General features: G+C 37.3%; 1 protein-coding gene across 1 annotated transcript in view; it reads left to right on the top strand.

Annotated features, from left to right (window-relative positions):
* The first annotated feature begins 2,599 nt into the window (after nt 1-2,599).
* The window catches only part of LOC129371957 (phosphatidylethanolamine-binding protein 4), a 60,608-nt gene continuing 46,658 nt past the window's right edge, over nt 2,600-16,549 (top strand). Inside the window, exons 1-3 of the mRNA XM_055048875.1 lie at nt 2,600-2,710; nt 3,580-3,683; nt 3,882-4,014. Coding sequence (XP_054904850.1) covers nt 2,705-2,710; nt 3,580-3,683; nt 3,882-4,014 — 243 coding nt within the window. The 5' untranslated portion in view covers nt 2,600-2,704. The remainder of the gene's footprint in view (nt 2,711-3,579; nt 3,684-3,881; nt 4,015-16,549) is intronic.

Genomic DNA, 16,549 nt, shown 5'->3' with positions numbered 1-16,549 from the left:
AAAACAGACTTTTCATTGTAGCATTAGCTTACATAGTGTCAAGTTTTTAAAAAAAGTTTTCTTTAATGTTGTATACTATTGTTTGTTCTTTTGACTGACTGGACAGGAAAGATCTGGCAAAAGTCTTCATACCGCTTTTACCTTTTCACATGTCACATTGCAACAGACTTTAAGATATTTAATTGGAATTTAAACCGACAGGCACCATGACAGTTTCTTTGAGGAGGGAAGAAACTCAAAAATCTTCACAACAAACTATTTCTTAAGAGTCTGTGTGTTCTCCTCTTATTCAATACCTGCCTATACCTTTACCTGCAGGCACAACTGCATGTTTTTTAGGCTATTTCTGTCAAAGCCTTGCAAACTTTTACCTTGCTAACACTTCAAATTTGCTATGATCTTAGTTATGCTGTTGCAGCTGTTGTAGGTTCAGGCGTCATCATGGTAGATGGCCCCAAGGGGAAGGTGTGTTCAGGATTGTATTCAGTGTAAGATTTCCACAACACATTGTATTGCCATCGATTTCAAATTCAATTTAAATTGAACTAGAGACCCTTCTATCACATGCTGGTTCAGTTCCCTACATGATGAGGCAACCTGCAAACAAGACCTCTATAGGCCTTATTAATCCCTCTAGTCTGTAAAAGTTAGATTACTAAAATGCATTTATAATAGTTGTTCTGCTGACAAATGCTTTCACTTGATTTGTTGTTCTCTGCAGCTTCTTTGAAGTCATCATTGGCCTCTTTGCTGCTTCTTTGATTAATGCCCTCCTTTCCCTTTGTCAGCCATATCTTGGTACTTGTGAACTCGTTCCACACTGTTTCCATTTTCCAATGTTGGAAGAAAAGAAATCATTATAGGGTATAGAGGTGGATTTTGATAGTACTTGTTTGTACCAAATTTTATTTTGTGGCATTAGAGTAACAAGAAGGATATAAATGCATTCAAATTTTGAAAAGCATATTCCATTTTCCTTCAACTTAACAGTCCCTGTTATGTTTGTACCTGTTATGTGGAGGGAATGTGGTTGAAATGTGAAAGAGGTATGGACACTTTTCATGGCACTGTACATTTAGACCCCTATAAAAACACAAAAGAGATGATTTATTCATAGTGAAACCTTGCTTGTATTTACTGCCGACCTTATAAATAAACAACATAACAGAAAACTTGATAGCTTTTAAAATGTAAGAGTTAGATAAGAGGTGAGGTTGGTGCTCTAAGTAGCAACTTTATGTAATTTCCAGGTTAGCTAATACTAATTGAAAAGGTTTCTTTGTGTTTTTATTAATGTAAACATATTTTGGCACAGTATCTTGACTGGAAACAATGTAGAGCTGAACTTTTAGTAATTCTGGATGTTGTAAACATTTTCAGTTACATTTAGTAGGTTAACTGCTGGAAGGTCTATAATTTTATATAATTAGCCTTTACAGCGTGACTGCACATTTTCATCGACATGCATTTCATTCCTGGGTGCATTGCATTTCTCAGTGATTCTTCTGTTGATGTTTTGCATCAACAACACCTCATGCCTTAATGTACAGTGTACTGTAGTGTGTGGTAATGAATGTAACGTCATGTAACTGTGGTCACCAACTTGTTCGCTGTTATCTTAAGCCGTCTGGTGCCCGCTGGTGTGATTCTGTAAATGTGCACAACCCATAATTTGGATTTAAAGTCTGAAGTGTCATTAGTTACTTGACTTCGAATATTGCAATACTAAAACCAGAAACACAAACCTACTTTTATATCTTTACTCACTAAGGCCAGACTTTGATGACAAATCACCAAATTGTGACACTGACCAGGAAATGAATGCAGGGATTTCACATTCATTTCACAGTTTGAGAGTTTCCTTACAAAGCTCCCACTTTCGTGTCTGCGTAGATACAAACTATTAAAAATATATGGGAGAAGAAATTCAAAATTCAAATGTTTGTTCTGGAATTCAAATGTTGCGTACCATAGCTTTTTGCATTAGAGCAATTTAATGCAGTACCTTTTTTGTACTATGCATATATAGAAATACAAACTTGCACTGCTTTTGTAGCACAGGTTTTCTTCAAATTGCAACATTAGGTGAATGAAAATCAGGTAATAAAGAGATCAGATTAGATAAATTGCAAAGAGTCACTGGGGCCCTGTTCCATAAGTTTGGGTGCTATATTTCAGCTACAGAAAAGCACAAACCAAAGGGAGCTTTAGGAGCACCAGAAATATGTGGTACATGCTGCACAATCACTACTGCATAGCATACGAGGCCTTGTTCCGAAACGGTAGAAAGGCAAATTTGAAACATGAACAGAAAAAGAAAATTTGCAATATATGAATGTGTTCTCAGTGTTTGAAGTCTGGTTGACATTTTATGTGATCACCAGGTGTGTTTTTTGCTGTCGAGCTTTTTGGTTATGGTTATGAAGCTGTAAATCTTTAAAGAAAGAAAGAAAGAAAAAGATTCTGTAGCATGTACTCTTGAAAGTGTGTATATAACATTTAAATAAAGAAAAACCTACATGTGCACATATTCAGCGCGGGCACAGGGCAGTAGTCTGGTTTGGTCTTTTTTGTTTTGACACCTGACACTTGTGCAGCTCCATTCCACGTCACGCGCAGCAGCAGCTGCAGCTCGACAGCGTCCGCCGCCGCCTCACTCAGAGAGGGCCAAACCTGCGGACAAGCCCGGCAACACAACTTCAAAATGATGGTAACGCTCACGACACACTAACACGCCCGCTTTAATGCTAAAGTGTGTGGGTTTTTTTTTTTGGTTGGCTTACTCGTCGCAGTTTGCTTCGCAGACACTTCCTACATTTTTCAGCCTCGAAATGTCAAGTGCGACAAAAAACAAACAAAAACAACAAAAAAAAAAAAAAAAGAAAATGATGACAAGCAAGACAAGTGAAGGCGAAACGAAACATGTCCGAATTGCAGCTTTCACAGCAAGGAGGCCCTTCGTCCAGGGAAGCCAGTGATACAGCGGAAACTTCAGGTCTCTCGTGTTCAGTGGAGTTATGACGAGGAACGATGACGTGAAGGCGAAGTGCGTCATTTTCACAGAAACAGCGCAAATCATGTCAGCGTTCAACGCGCTGTGGGCTGATTAATGCGCATTTCACTCAGTTCAGACGGAACACGAGACACTTTATGCAAGTTTATTGTGTTGTTGATAAAGTTCAAATTAAACTGCGCGCACTTCATTCATATCACAATCACATGGCAGAGTCAAGTGTGTGCGTTATGGCAGCTGGCATCGGGTGGAGGGGGGACGACTTGCTTAAGTTCAAAATAGGGAAGCAAAGATCTTAAAATGACATTAAACGCCGCATCGTTGCCAAATAGGCTGGACTTAGTATTTCAGAAACTGCTCGGGTGCTTGGAGGGTTTTTTGTCCACAAAATTCAATTGAATTTACAGAGGATGCTGCAAAAAGAGACAATATCCAGTAAGAGACAGTTGTGTATGCGGTCTGCCGAAGTCAAAGGTCAGAGGACCAGACAAGATGAACAATACGAGTAACATTACTTTGAGTGAATCTTTTTGTTGCTACTTTTACAAAGTTATGCTTTTCTGTAGGCTTCACTCACCTTGCTTTTGGGGTTGTTTGTCTTCATTTTGGAACCAGTGGAGGCAGAGGCAACACAAAGCACCCTGGACCCTCTGGACGCTTCTTTTTGTCAGTAAGTACCATCAGATGCCTCCATAAACTCTGACTACAAAGTAATTACCATGATGCTTCAAAACGTTTTGCGAAATACTGTTTCATTTGTATTTTTGTTCATGTAGTAAATTGTAATTTGTATTGTCAATATGTGGTTGGAGAGAAAACCAAATGTCTTTCTATGAATCTCCCTTTTTTGCACATTTCATTGAAAAAGCGGCGGGCTGGAAGTAATCTACCCAGAACTGGACATCAACAAATGCCTTATGATTCCAAAGAATCACAAATTCAGAGAGAAAATCAGCACTGTTTGGAAAGCCCCGCAGATCTACTTCCCTGGAGCAGAGAAGGTAAGGATTGTGTGAGTTTCCTCACAGGTTTGAAGAGAATCAAGAGTTGCTAAATCACCCTGGAAGGCCTGAAACAGTGGCAGCTTTGGATTGAAACAGCAAACTGAATATGAATTTGTGAAAGATGCTTAAAAAGAGTTTTGTGAATACAGGGTTAAAAATTGGAACATTATCTCAAAGGTGCTGTACTGATTTTGAGGAACAGATGTATTTGGGCTGAGTTTGTTGTAAAAATAAGCTTTGTTTACTCAAAATGGCAATGACCTCGATTATGATCACTTCATATGCTTCTTATAGGACATTTTCTCAGTCACAGAACATCAAGCATAATGGGGATATTTATTCCAGATCCGGAGGTCAAAATCTGATACCTGAATGAGATGGTTGAAATACACCTCATTCATGACATCAGGGTGTATTTGTAGGACATGAAACAATGTCCTACAATGTTTTGCTTACCATCTAATTACTAGATTCAGGTGTGTTAACAAAAGTTGGAGAAGAGCAGCCCTCAAGAACAGGAATTGGAGACCCCTGATCAAGAGGCATGTCAGACACTGGGTCTCCTTAAATAGATTAAAAATTAAAGTATCAATTTGATCAATACACTTAAATGCATTGTATATGCAAAAGCAGATTTTAAATTCTGTCTGTCTGCTTGATTGGATTAAATTGAGGTATTTAGTTAATTCTATATATGAACAGGATGTTTTTTGTAACATGTATTGAGACAACCTTTGTTGTGAATTAGTGTGATTTAAAGTATCTGAATTAAATTGAAACTTATATTCAACATGCAACGTTTTATCACATTTGCAATTATACATTTTAACCACTAGAGTGCAGCAATACATCAAACAAACAGTGTCTTTCTCAGCCTCAGCTCCACTGTTGGTAACCAAGTTAAAAAAATAAAAAAAAAACAATGTTTCCAATCACTTCCTAAACTGTAGACATGAAATAACATGTGCATCTTTTTAAAATTTCAACCAGTCTTCCTGTTTGAACAGCTGATGTTATACAACCTTCTGCACTATGCTCTCGTTGTTGACTGAGTATTGAACTGAATTAACCAGTGTTGACAGAAGGTGGCACTAGCAACTCTTTTTCAAGCTTCCACTGAACCTCGAGAGTTGGACATCGCACACTTATAGTTTCTACAGTGAAAAATGTCATGTAACAGACTTTAATGTAAGTTATTTACTTTGCATTACTTACTTTGATATGTCTCATTTAATATTTGCAAAGTTAGATAAAAACAATTTTAGTTCCTGCTAATGTTTCAATTTTTAAATGGAAGTACAGACGATAGATAATACTTCTGCTTGTGTTTGTGAATCTTTCTTGACATAGTTGACTTAACAGGTTTGGAAAGTTTAGGAGTTATTTCTCCAAACATGTTGCTTCAATTAAAACAAATTAATGTGTTCGAATTAGGATCAAATTAATATGTCATTTTCTCAGTCCTGTGACTATGTAGAAGAAAGTCACTCTGTTATCTGCTGATTTTGTTTGTATTAAACACGGGATTAACCATTCCTGCTGCTTATTTATTAAAATTATTTCATAGTTAGACACGCACTCATGAGATGTATCTTAGAAGTTTGGTAAAGTATATTTAGTACATTTATTTGACTTTTTTTTATTATTATTATTTTAGCATTTTTTTCTGCTGAGCTTTATTTTGGATCCGCTGTCTAAAAGAGACACTTCTACATTAACTGAAAGCACACAGAAAATCCCACAACCCTCAAGTGGAAAAACTTCAATTGAAAGCCATTACGATTTAGGAGCCAGTTTTATGAATTCCAGAGCTAAGCAGTCTGGTCCAAACATGATCTATTGCCCTTCTCCTGCCCAAACTCCCTTTGATCTATGGTCGTATTATCTATAATGCTGTCTTACAGGATTCTTTTTTAGAGCCAGAAACAGTGTCAGACAGCAAAACAGATTACACGTTAGATTTAATCAATACAAACTTTATTTACTGGCCTTTGAAATGTGGTTCTCCATTTTCCCTGACACTTATGTAAAGGCGCACTATCTGAAGGTTTGGGTTGTTATTGGTCTTCTTGTCCACCACACTTTTCGTCTGCACAACATGCTGTTGGTTTCTTTCTGCCACTTAGACCTCGTACCCGGTAGCAGGATTCCAGAATAGTGGCCGCTTAAATCCGCCCACTGTAACACCCACTTCATTACTGGGACAGGATGCGTGCCTGCTGAGTAATTGTAATAAAACACAGTGGGCAGCAGTCCCATAAAACTGCCTCTAAATATGGACATATGACCAAAAGCAAAGGGTTGCAGAAGCTGCAGATCTCTGTATCCAAACTTCCCAACTGATGCTCAGCACAAGCACTTCTCTGTTTTAGGAGCCTGGTTTGAGCTCATGTAGCTCTTGTTTTTTATTTTTCTCAAACGCCTCAAAATTATCTTCAGCTCGATGTGAGTGGGATACAACTTGGCTGATGAGACCAAACTACATAAGAATATGGCTTGATTACAGTTTCATAAGCAAAGGTACAATGTGTTAATAAATGCTTGGGATTCACTGCTAAGAGCTGAGAACATCTAATTTACTTGGATATTTTAGTAGTTATAGATTTGATTAATTTAGTTTCTTTCTTTAAGAAAACTTATTCATTTTTTATTTTGAGTATTTTTTTTCAATAACCAATTTTTATGTTGATGTGAGGTCTGACCTACAGATTCTGATTTTGATTAATTCAGCCTTATTTTACCACACACTATTTCTTATTTCTCTTTAAGAGAACCCATGTTCTGCAGGTTCTTTCATACAGCTAACAGTTTTGAATCCAGCAGAAAATTAAGGGACTACAAGATCCCCATTTCTTCTTTTCTTCTTTTGATTTGTGATGAAATCCCAAAAGTGTATCAGATAATTTGCTGTCATTAGATCTGTTCATATACTGAAAGTTGTAGCAGTTTTTAGCTTGATGCATTTACTGAATGGAAGACAAAAATCTAATTCTCTGTATTTGACTTGACGATCACTGACCAGTTCTAATCCCAGAAAGATTTGCCAATTAAAGTCTTGTCCCGATTGACATCACTTACTTAGATAGTGCTTTCAAAGAAATACATATTTGTGATCAGAAATATTCCTCACTCTTTGAGACTCAACATTTTCCTCGTTTTACACTTTTTTTTTTACTCTATTTCATATTTTTTCTTCCTAAGTTCTTTTTGGATATTTAGATTCACTAGAGAAAATAGACGTGAGAGTTCATCATGTAACTAGAGGCTCTTTGGAGAGCAATCAAAGTTGGCTTGTGGACAGAAAAATCTTTAAAATAAAGTCGGGCTGCTGAAAAGAGAAAAGGAAACATGAAAGCAAAAAACTCTTCATAGAAAGTAACAAAAAAAAAAACATGTTTGTCGATGTCATTCAGATGTTTTAACTTCTATGATCTTAAATTATCATTTCTGCAATAATAGATTAAAAACTGTAAAATCCCTGATTGAATTTATTTGAGGTAAACTATATCACTCATTTACATTTAAGCCATTTCTACAGCCCTTTGCTTGTATATAGAACTTGATGAAATTGTTCTAGAGGGCTAGCTGCAAGCATTGGTTCATGTATTTCACAGCAATGGCTTAAGTAGGTATCTAAAATGACTTATTTCAATTTAAATGTGTGCTTTTGATGGTCATCTTTCATTTATGTCGCTTGTGTAAACGACACAGACCGCAATCCACCTATCTTTGCCAGATACCTCAAAATTAGAGACGTCTTATGAGAGTTTTGTCTTTCTTTCTGAGGAAGGACTGTAGCCACGGGGCAAATTCTTAGACATGGGGGATTTCAAAGCCTTGTTTTTGGGTAGACACTTTATGCATCTGGTGGATGGAATGAGGGTTTAAACCATTACTGCGATTAGAGCTGCCTCTCTATGATCTCTTGAGCTTGCTTACTGCTGTTAATAGCTGTTTCCTGTCTATTTCCTTCCATCTTTTTCTTTTTCACTTTCTCTCTCTCTCTCCCTCTCTCTCTCTCCGTGAATGATTTTTATGCTTTGCTAAAACATGTGGGGGCGTTGAGAGAGGATTTAAATGCAACGATCCCCCTCCTCTTTTTTTTTTTTTTTTGTGAATCTTAGTGCTCTTCTCTGCAAGCCTCTGATGACGACAGGGCAGCTTTAAGCCTGGCAGTGCCCACGGCAGGCTGCCGTCTCAGCGCTGCCCACTCTCCTCTGTGTTGGCATGCCGGAGAAAGCGAGGGTGGGGTTCCTCTCTAACAGACCCTGTCATACCCAGGAAAGCCTACGTGTCCACCCATGCAGGATTCCTGACAGGTCCTCTTGTCGGGGATGTTGGAGCAATCAGGAAACGGATTTAATTTCTAGCAGGTGGTAGCCCTCAATCAGCCCAGTGTCAATTTATCTCTGAAGGGCCTCCTTTTTACACCTTTTTGTGCCACCTTGGGTCAAAGAGTAAAAATATTTTCTATAATATCTGTCTAATTGCATATTCAGTGTCATCAAGTGGGTGTTTTTGGCTCTGATGGATTAAAGAGGCATGTTTGGCAGGAATTCAGAGAGTTGTTTTTTTTTTTTTTTTCCTGAGCTAATGTCACTATAACAGTGTTAAGCTGACCCGTATTCTGCTCCATTCAATCCTAGCCCTGTTACTCTGTAACGCATGTGATTCATGGGAGCTTCTGAAGAGGAAAGAATTATAACCTCCTGCTACCAGGAGCATTGGCTTGATTAAACATGTTCATCGCTATGAAGCAATAAACCTCCGGCGTATTCTCAGACAGGAAAACAATTATTTGCCTCTGGTGAAGCCTCCAAGTGACGCACAGAGGTTCTCACTCAGTCTGTCACAGATCCAATGAAAAAATATATGTGCAAGCGTTTTTTTTTTGTCTTTTTTTATATTCTTATTTTTCTCCCCTTTTTCATGCTTCCTCTCTTTTTTTTTCTTTTTTTCACCATACTAATGCATATTCTACAGTCACAATATATTTTATTTGATGAGTTGCAACATAATATTTATTCCTCTTACCTTTTGACCCTATAGTGTAGGCAGCTACACTTTCACTTTGTGCAATTGTTGGCAAAATAAAAATAAAAAAAAATTATATACAATTGAAACATTTTGCATGAATGGGAGGATACAGTGGAAAGATTCGAGGAATTCTTTCTAAAGCCCACTAGTTAGTTTGATAACAACACTATGAAAATTAAAGATTGTGCACTTGCACGTTTATTGTTTAGTCCGATACATTAAAACTGTTGAATTAAGCTGCTTCCATGTTCCCATTTTGTCTAGATAAGGGTTCAAAGTGAAAACTTACCACTGAATCAAGAGAAAGTAAAATACTTGGGTCATTATTTCAGTTTTTTAATCACTATTTTTTTTATACTTCTTTATCTATAATCTCACTATCTGGGGAATAATGAACAATTCCTTGTACAGACTGCCGCCTATTGATCAGATAAAAATAGATCCGCTAGTAGCATTAGCCACACTGTGTAAGCTGATTCTTCATCTGTGCAGACAGAGCATCTGAATATCATAGAATGATAATACTGTTATTATTTGTTCATTTCTTTTGCACTACATGTGTTAATTTTGTAGCTGTGGCACCTATGTGCAGTAAATATGGCAGCACTGAGTTACTAAACTTTTTTCATGTCATTTTTTGACATATCTAAAACTCAGAGGCTTAAATGGATCAAACTGTGAATGCTGCTGTGTCAGAGGCGTAGAAAGATGCGGGTGTTATTCACAAAAAAACTGTATGTTTTCATACACCAATTGATTACAAAGAAGTCAATTTTTCTGCCATTTATTCGTCATTTATTAAAAAAGCAATATTTTTGTGAAAGAAGCAATTCAATGGATGACAATCATACCTTTTATCAAGATGATTAAATCTACTTCCATGTGGTATTATAGACATGACGGTTCCTTTAATGAAAATATTACTTTAAGCTGTGCTTCATGATTATTATTCAGTATCCACGCAGACTCTCTCTTATCAGTTCATATACATTGACTGCATGAACTGTTTAAACAGAGATTCATAATCTGCATGAGAAGTGCTGCTCTGGATACTTAGACAAACATACAAGATTAAATTTCTATTTATATGAGCCACAGCATTCTTCAGTTGGCAGAGAATCGCTGTGAGATCTGGAGATGACTCTGCCGTACTTTGGCACATCAAGAAGCCTGCACCTTTTCTTTAATGTTTTCAGCTTGGAGGAAGGAAAAATAGAAGTTTGCATTCAACTTTAAGGATTTTTTTTTTGTTGTTTTCTTCAGATTATAAAACTTTAGATGCAATATTTTCTTGCATCTAAGAAAACTATTGATAAACTATTTGATAAACTATTTCTCTTGAACGTTTTCACAAAAATATGTCAAAAAAAATTTACACATACCCACTCCAAACCCATAAGTTAACACTTTGTAGAGTCACCTTTCACTTTGCTTTTTAACTGTCCTTTGGTGTATGTGTCTAGGAGTTTTGCAACTCTATACTGAAATTTTTAGCCATTTTTCTTTGGACATTTGTCAAAGTATATTCAGAAAGAATGTACACACATATACCTTATTCTTTCTTAATTTGCATATTAAGCAGCATCAGAAGGCCCATGATTATGCTTGATTTTTTTAGAGTGAATGAGATTGTTGATATTTTCATTTGTAAAACTTGTTGAAAATGCATAATTTTCTCCTGCTTTTCATAAGTAAAAAGTTAAAAGTATAAAATCTATATCTATGTGTGCATTTGTGTTGATGGATGATTCATTACATGTTTAGCATTTGTATTTGAATAGTATTTTTTAGCAATACTCTGAGTCTCTGAGTTTCACCGTTTGGTTGTATTGGACTACTGTACATAATACCAAATATGCATTTCAGTAGCTTTAAAGAGGTAAAGTTCAAATTTATGTCTGTCTCATTCAAGGAACACCTTATTTCTAATTCAACACTGAAATTGAGAAGTGCTTCTACATAAAATAATGTTAGATTTGTTTCTTTTAATTGTTGAGGTTTCATTTGTCCTAAATAGGAATTAAACTCTGCTGAAGTTTACTGACAGGATCACTGAGGCACTTACTTTTAAAACTAAGTAATCTCAAAGTTATAAGTGATCAAGTGAAGTTTTCTTAAGAACCAGATGCTTGGCTTAGTGGCATTTTGCCCAAAATGTTTTGTGCTTCTCATTTATGGTCCGGCACAGGGTTTAGTTCCAGTTTTGTCCCAATCCTCTGATTCACCTTCTCTAAGAACAGCTTCAGGGCTTCTCATAATGCTTAGCTCTCTATAATGCCATCCCCCTTCATCTTTATTGTCTTAACTCTGCATGAAGAGACAGAGTTTAAGAAAGAAAAAACAGGTTATTGCATGTTTGTTAGTGTGAAAGTAAAGCTCATTTTAAATGACTTTAAATGCAGACCCTGTTGAGTTTTTTTTAGTATGTTTTTCACCTTGGATGTAAAAGCTTATTCCCTTTTCAGTTTGCATTATTTTTGTTTTATTAGGTTTGATAAATATATTCATATTGATATTAAGAGGCAGCTTATGGGAGAAGAGATCATCTCTATTGATGTGTTAATTGATCTGAGGGAAAGATAAAGCTCCTTTCTTTCTTAGTTTCCTGATGCTGTAGTTTTGGAAATACCAAAAATGGTATGTAAATTATTTTTTAATCCTTTTACATTATTTGTTTCATTTCGCCCTGACGTTTCACACTCAATTTCTTGCACAGCAGGCTGATAGGCGGACTCCCTCAGATTGCAAATTTTTAGATTAAAAAAACGGGTCCTCATTTGAAGCTACTCTTCTTTTGAATTCTCGACACTTGATACCTCAAAGTTTGTTTTCTTTTTTCTTTGTGTATTATCAACCAGGTTTCAAACAGAAGATTAACAGCAAGGGGAAAACATTGACCTGTACAGTTAAAGCTATAACATAAGCTAAAGCAGGATAAGACAGCTGAGTCTAAGCTGAGAGAGGAGATGAAATTGTGACCACTGTTTTATGTCTTTTTTTTTTTTCATTCTAGTTTTGTTGTCCCAATGGTTGGTGTTTGAAATAATAAGGAAGAGGTGGGATGGTCTTAGATTCAAGAAGCTTAAAATGCAAAATCTCAAATAAGCCCAATTTTTTTGAGCCAATCACGTTGCGTTTTGGTGGGTTTGTGTTGATCGTCTCAACTGACTCACGAGCCGCCCCTCCCCAAATAAAAACACTGGAGATTTACATTCCTTTTCAAAAAATGTATCTAGACATTTATCCAGCTTAATCTTCTTAACATATTAAAGTGATTTGCTTCACCCTGAAGTGGCTGAACTTGAGCGCTCAACGCCCCTCATGGCACTAAGACCTTCGAGGCATTGTGGACACCTTCGGCTCGTGAATATGGAAAAGGTGGGCTTCAGTCAACCTGCTACTTAGCCGTGGAGCTATTGCTGTCCTCGCTGTGTGTCCATTTTACTTTTTTTTGTTCTGTTATTAGTCCAACTGTTGCACTCAGTCAGGGTTCTTAGGCACATGGCTGTGCCAGCGCTGCCCACACTGTGGTGTGGAGGTTTGGAGCTCTCAGCTTTTGAGCTGAACTGAAAGAGCTCTCTCACAGAGTAGGTGTTGGCATGAAGCTTTGTTTCTTTCTGTGAATGTCATGAAAGGTATGGATAATGAGAAAACTGAAGCACAGTGATAGCACGATTTATCTGGGTGCCAACTTTGTGCTCGACTTCAGAATTTGGCATTTTCAGATAGACGATGCGCTTAACCTTTTCCTCAGTCCTGAGACAAATCTGAGAATCAGTTGTGACAGCTACAATGTGGTTTTATTTAAAACATCACTTCACAAGCCGGGCAGCTAAAAGGTCCTGGTCAAACTTGAGTGCTGCAAATGTCCCTATTTGGCAGTATGCTCTGTGAATTTACCCCAGGGCCTTAATTTTGTCTGGTTTCATCAGCTGTAGATTTACAGATGGAGACATTCATTGTAGCTGCTGTTGGTCGCCATTTATAAAAATTAATGATAGTTAGTTTACCATCTGTCAATTTACTTTGGAGTAAATTGGTGAAACCAGAGACATACAGAACCTTACAGAACCATTTGACCTTTTTCACATTTGTCATGTTACAGCCTCAAAATATAATATATTTTTTCAGGATTTAATATGAACGACCAACATAGACTAAAACACACTTTAAACATTGGATGTTTAAAGTGTGAATCCATTTGATGGATGTTGTAGTCCTTAGTCCATCCATTAAAATGGATGGGGATGGACTGAGGTTTTCAACATCCATCTATTTTCTGTATGGATCCCTAGTTGGGTCAGGAGGGGTACTGGTGCCTATCGCTAGCGAACATTTCAGGCGAAAGGTAGAGTTCACCCTGGACAGGTCACCAGACAGACAGGACAAACAACCATGCACACAACTAAGGAGAATTTAGAGAGACCAATTAATCTAGCAGTCATGTTTTCGGACTGTGGGAGGAAGCTGGAGCACCCAGCGAGAACCCACACATGCACGGGGAGAACATGCAAACTCCATGCAGAAAGATCCCGGGAATCAAACCCAGGACCTTGTTACTGCAAGGCAACAGTGCTACCAACTGCACCACTGTGCAGCCGGTTTTCAACATTAAGAAGACAAATCTTAAAAGTATGCATTTGCCTTTAAGTCAAGTCATGTTTATTTGTGTATCACATTTCAGTGACGAGTGCTTTACATAATAAAAATGTTACAAAATTAAGAAAAACATAAACTAAACTATTAGCTAAAAATAAAGGGAGTAGTAAATTTGTAACTCAGACTATAATGGTAGCTCTTCTACTGCCTTTAATCACTTAGACCAGGGTCGTCTCAGCACTGTGGTGAGCATGGAAACCAGACCAAAAGATGTTGCAGCAGTTTGTCATTGTTAAGCAGCTATTTAAGTTTTGAAACACAGCTTTAACAGTGATTTTGCTGATGAATGGAAGGAGGGAGATTGTATAGTTTTGCAGAAGTGATTGGTCCAGTTTGTTCTTTTTTTTTATCAGTGCTTGATAACTGCTGACGACGGTAACAGCGATTAGCAATCACCTGGTGGAACCGCGCATCAGCTAGGCTTAATATACAAATTGCTTCTCTACAGATCCTCCAGAGTTACCGATGGGCTCTTTGCTACTTTTATGAATAAAACTTTCTTTGCCCAGTCTGTCAGCTTAGATAGGCAGCAAACCTAGTCATTGCAAGGTTTCACCCAGAAACCTGTTAAACCTGATGGTTGGGTGCAAGGGCAGTCATTCATCCAGCAGCCGTCCTGTTTTCCAGTTCAAAAACGTTGATGACAGAAAATTTGAAAATGTCACTTGATAATTATGTGTTTGATTAATACCTGAACAGCAACTATGAAGTCTTAAAAAATGCAAACATTCTGAAGAGACTTAAAAAAATAAGCAATGCTTATCCTGGTGGGGGCACAAATAAATCCTGGTGGCCCGCCAGGCTTATAATACCGCAGGGGAAACCCTGTGTGGTATTTTTTATTGCACAATGCTCCTGTTTTTATCTGTTTAGTTTTTCTATTACCACACGAAACAGTGTGCTGTAGCTGGCTCACCTCCAGCTATTTTTTGTTTTTACATTACATGGCCACATAACCAGGTGTGAACCTCACACAGTTGAAATGTTTACAGATAATGAGTACTCACAGCTGTTTGGAGAAATAACACTTGGTTTTCTTCATATGATTAGTGATTTATTCATGTCAATGCACTAAAGAAAGTAATTCAATTAATTGTCTCAAGTAATGATCTCTGTTAATATCCAGTCAACACATCATAATTTACTGTGTTGCATTTAAAATGGAAAAATAGATCATTTCTTTTGACTCTGTTTTTCATGCACTGCAGCACATTTTATAACCATGTACTGTTCCTGTTAGTTCACATTATAAAATGATGTGTAAGTGTTCTGCGCTCTCTTCTCTTATACAAACTGGCAGCTACTTGACCCCTTGTTACTGGGACTGAATGTCTGACAGGTGTGATAATCATACGCGAAGGGAGTCCATACAAAATGCTGTTGAACCCAGCAGAACTCCACACAGTCGAGCACTTCAAACAAACTACGAGTGGTTGCTGCTTTTTAAAACCACACAGAATAGAAGAAATTGATTGGAACTGGGAGGCTTAGCTTTGGGTTTTCTGAAAAAATTTTTTTGTCAACAACTAGAGCTTAAATTTAGATCTTTTTTTCCCTCTGTTTTTGTATTTTTTTTAATGTTTTTATTTGTTTGTCCAAATCCTATTGAGTGGTGCTCCAGGTTTTTCCTTGAGTAAATAGTTGATATTATTGTGAGGTTGGAGAAAGGACTTTTTTTTCTTGTGCACAGGAATGTAGATTCCCCCCCCCCTCCCATGAAATCCTAATTGTGCCTCGGAGGGCTGGTAGGGTATCTGTGCTCAGCTCTGCTCAACAGGATTTGTGTCTGTGTATGTTAGAGTATGTCTCTTAGCTTGAATGCGGATATAACCCTTTCATCGCACAAGCTGCTGATTTTTCATATTTGCCAATAGGCTGATCCCGTGCATCTTTCTGTGGAACACATTGAAAGTTCTTTTTTCTCCTTGAAATATTTGATATTTCTTCAGATTTAACAGAGAGTTGTCTGAAGGATGAGCCATATTTGAAAAATCTATCTCGCTAGACCAAGTTTATTAAGTGATCAGATGGAGAATTTATAACAGGTCAAACCAGCATCTGTCCTTTCTCCTACTTGAATTATTGCTGTGCATTCATCAATGCAAATCCAGTATAAGATTCTCTCTGGCTGCAGCCGCATCGCCTCTGGCTTTGATCTGCTCGAGTTTCCAGGTTGTTTGACCAAGAAATAAAAAAAAAAAAAAAAAGAATTGCAACAACATCTATATGGAGATTATTTCTGTAGTCATTAATTGCTACTTGAAAAGGGATTGAGGATTAGCAGTCCTTTACTCTACTGTCACCTGTCTCTCCTCTCTTCAGTTGTTTTTTCCTTATTTCAGTATCCATGCAAGTTGGCAATAAAAAAATTAAAACAGGGTGATTTATTCAAATGAATCATCAACGCTGGAATTGATTCAATATGTGCCACATTCAGATGGGTGCTATATTATTCCCTAGGGGAGAGGCAAAGATGGAGCTGTGGAGCTGTTTTATTTGTGCTGTCTTGATCAGTGTGTCAGGCAGAGACGCTGAGCTTGTTCTCAATGAATGGACGAGCCCTTGAACCATAAACCTGTACCTCCTCTGATAACAGTTTTTGCATTGTGATGTAAGTGCCATTCCCTGTGATGTCCTCTCTGACAGAACTAAATATATCAACATGCACAAAATGATATGTCAAAGGAATCATTTTATTTCAGCCTCTTCTCCAAACTAAGGATTTTTTTTAGCTGTGTTTGTATGCAATGCACCATACTGTGGATTTTGTTAAGGCTTCAACGTAAAGCTCTGTATTGTTGATGTGTTTGTTCCTATTGTTCAGACTCATAGTTAA

Source organism: Poeciliopsis prolifica, unplaced genomic scaffold (genome assembly GCF_027474105.1).
Source record: "Poeciliopsis prolifica strain line A6 unplaced genomic scaffold, Auburn_PproV2 SCAFFOLD028, whole genome shotgun sequence".
Classification (NCBI taxonomy): domain Eukaryota; kingdom Metazoa; phylum Chordata; class Actinopteri; order Cyprinodontiformes; family Poeciliidae; genus Poeciliopsis; species Poeciliopsis prolifica.
Note: the sequence above shows the minus strand (reverse complement) of the source record. Positions and strands in the feature narration are given on the sequence as shown.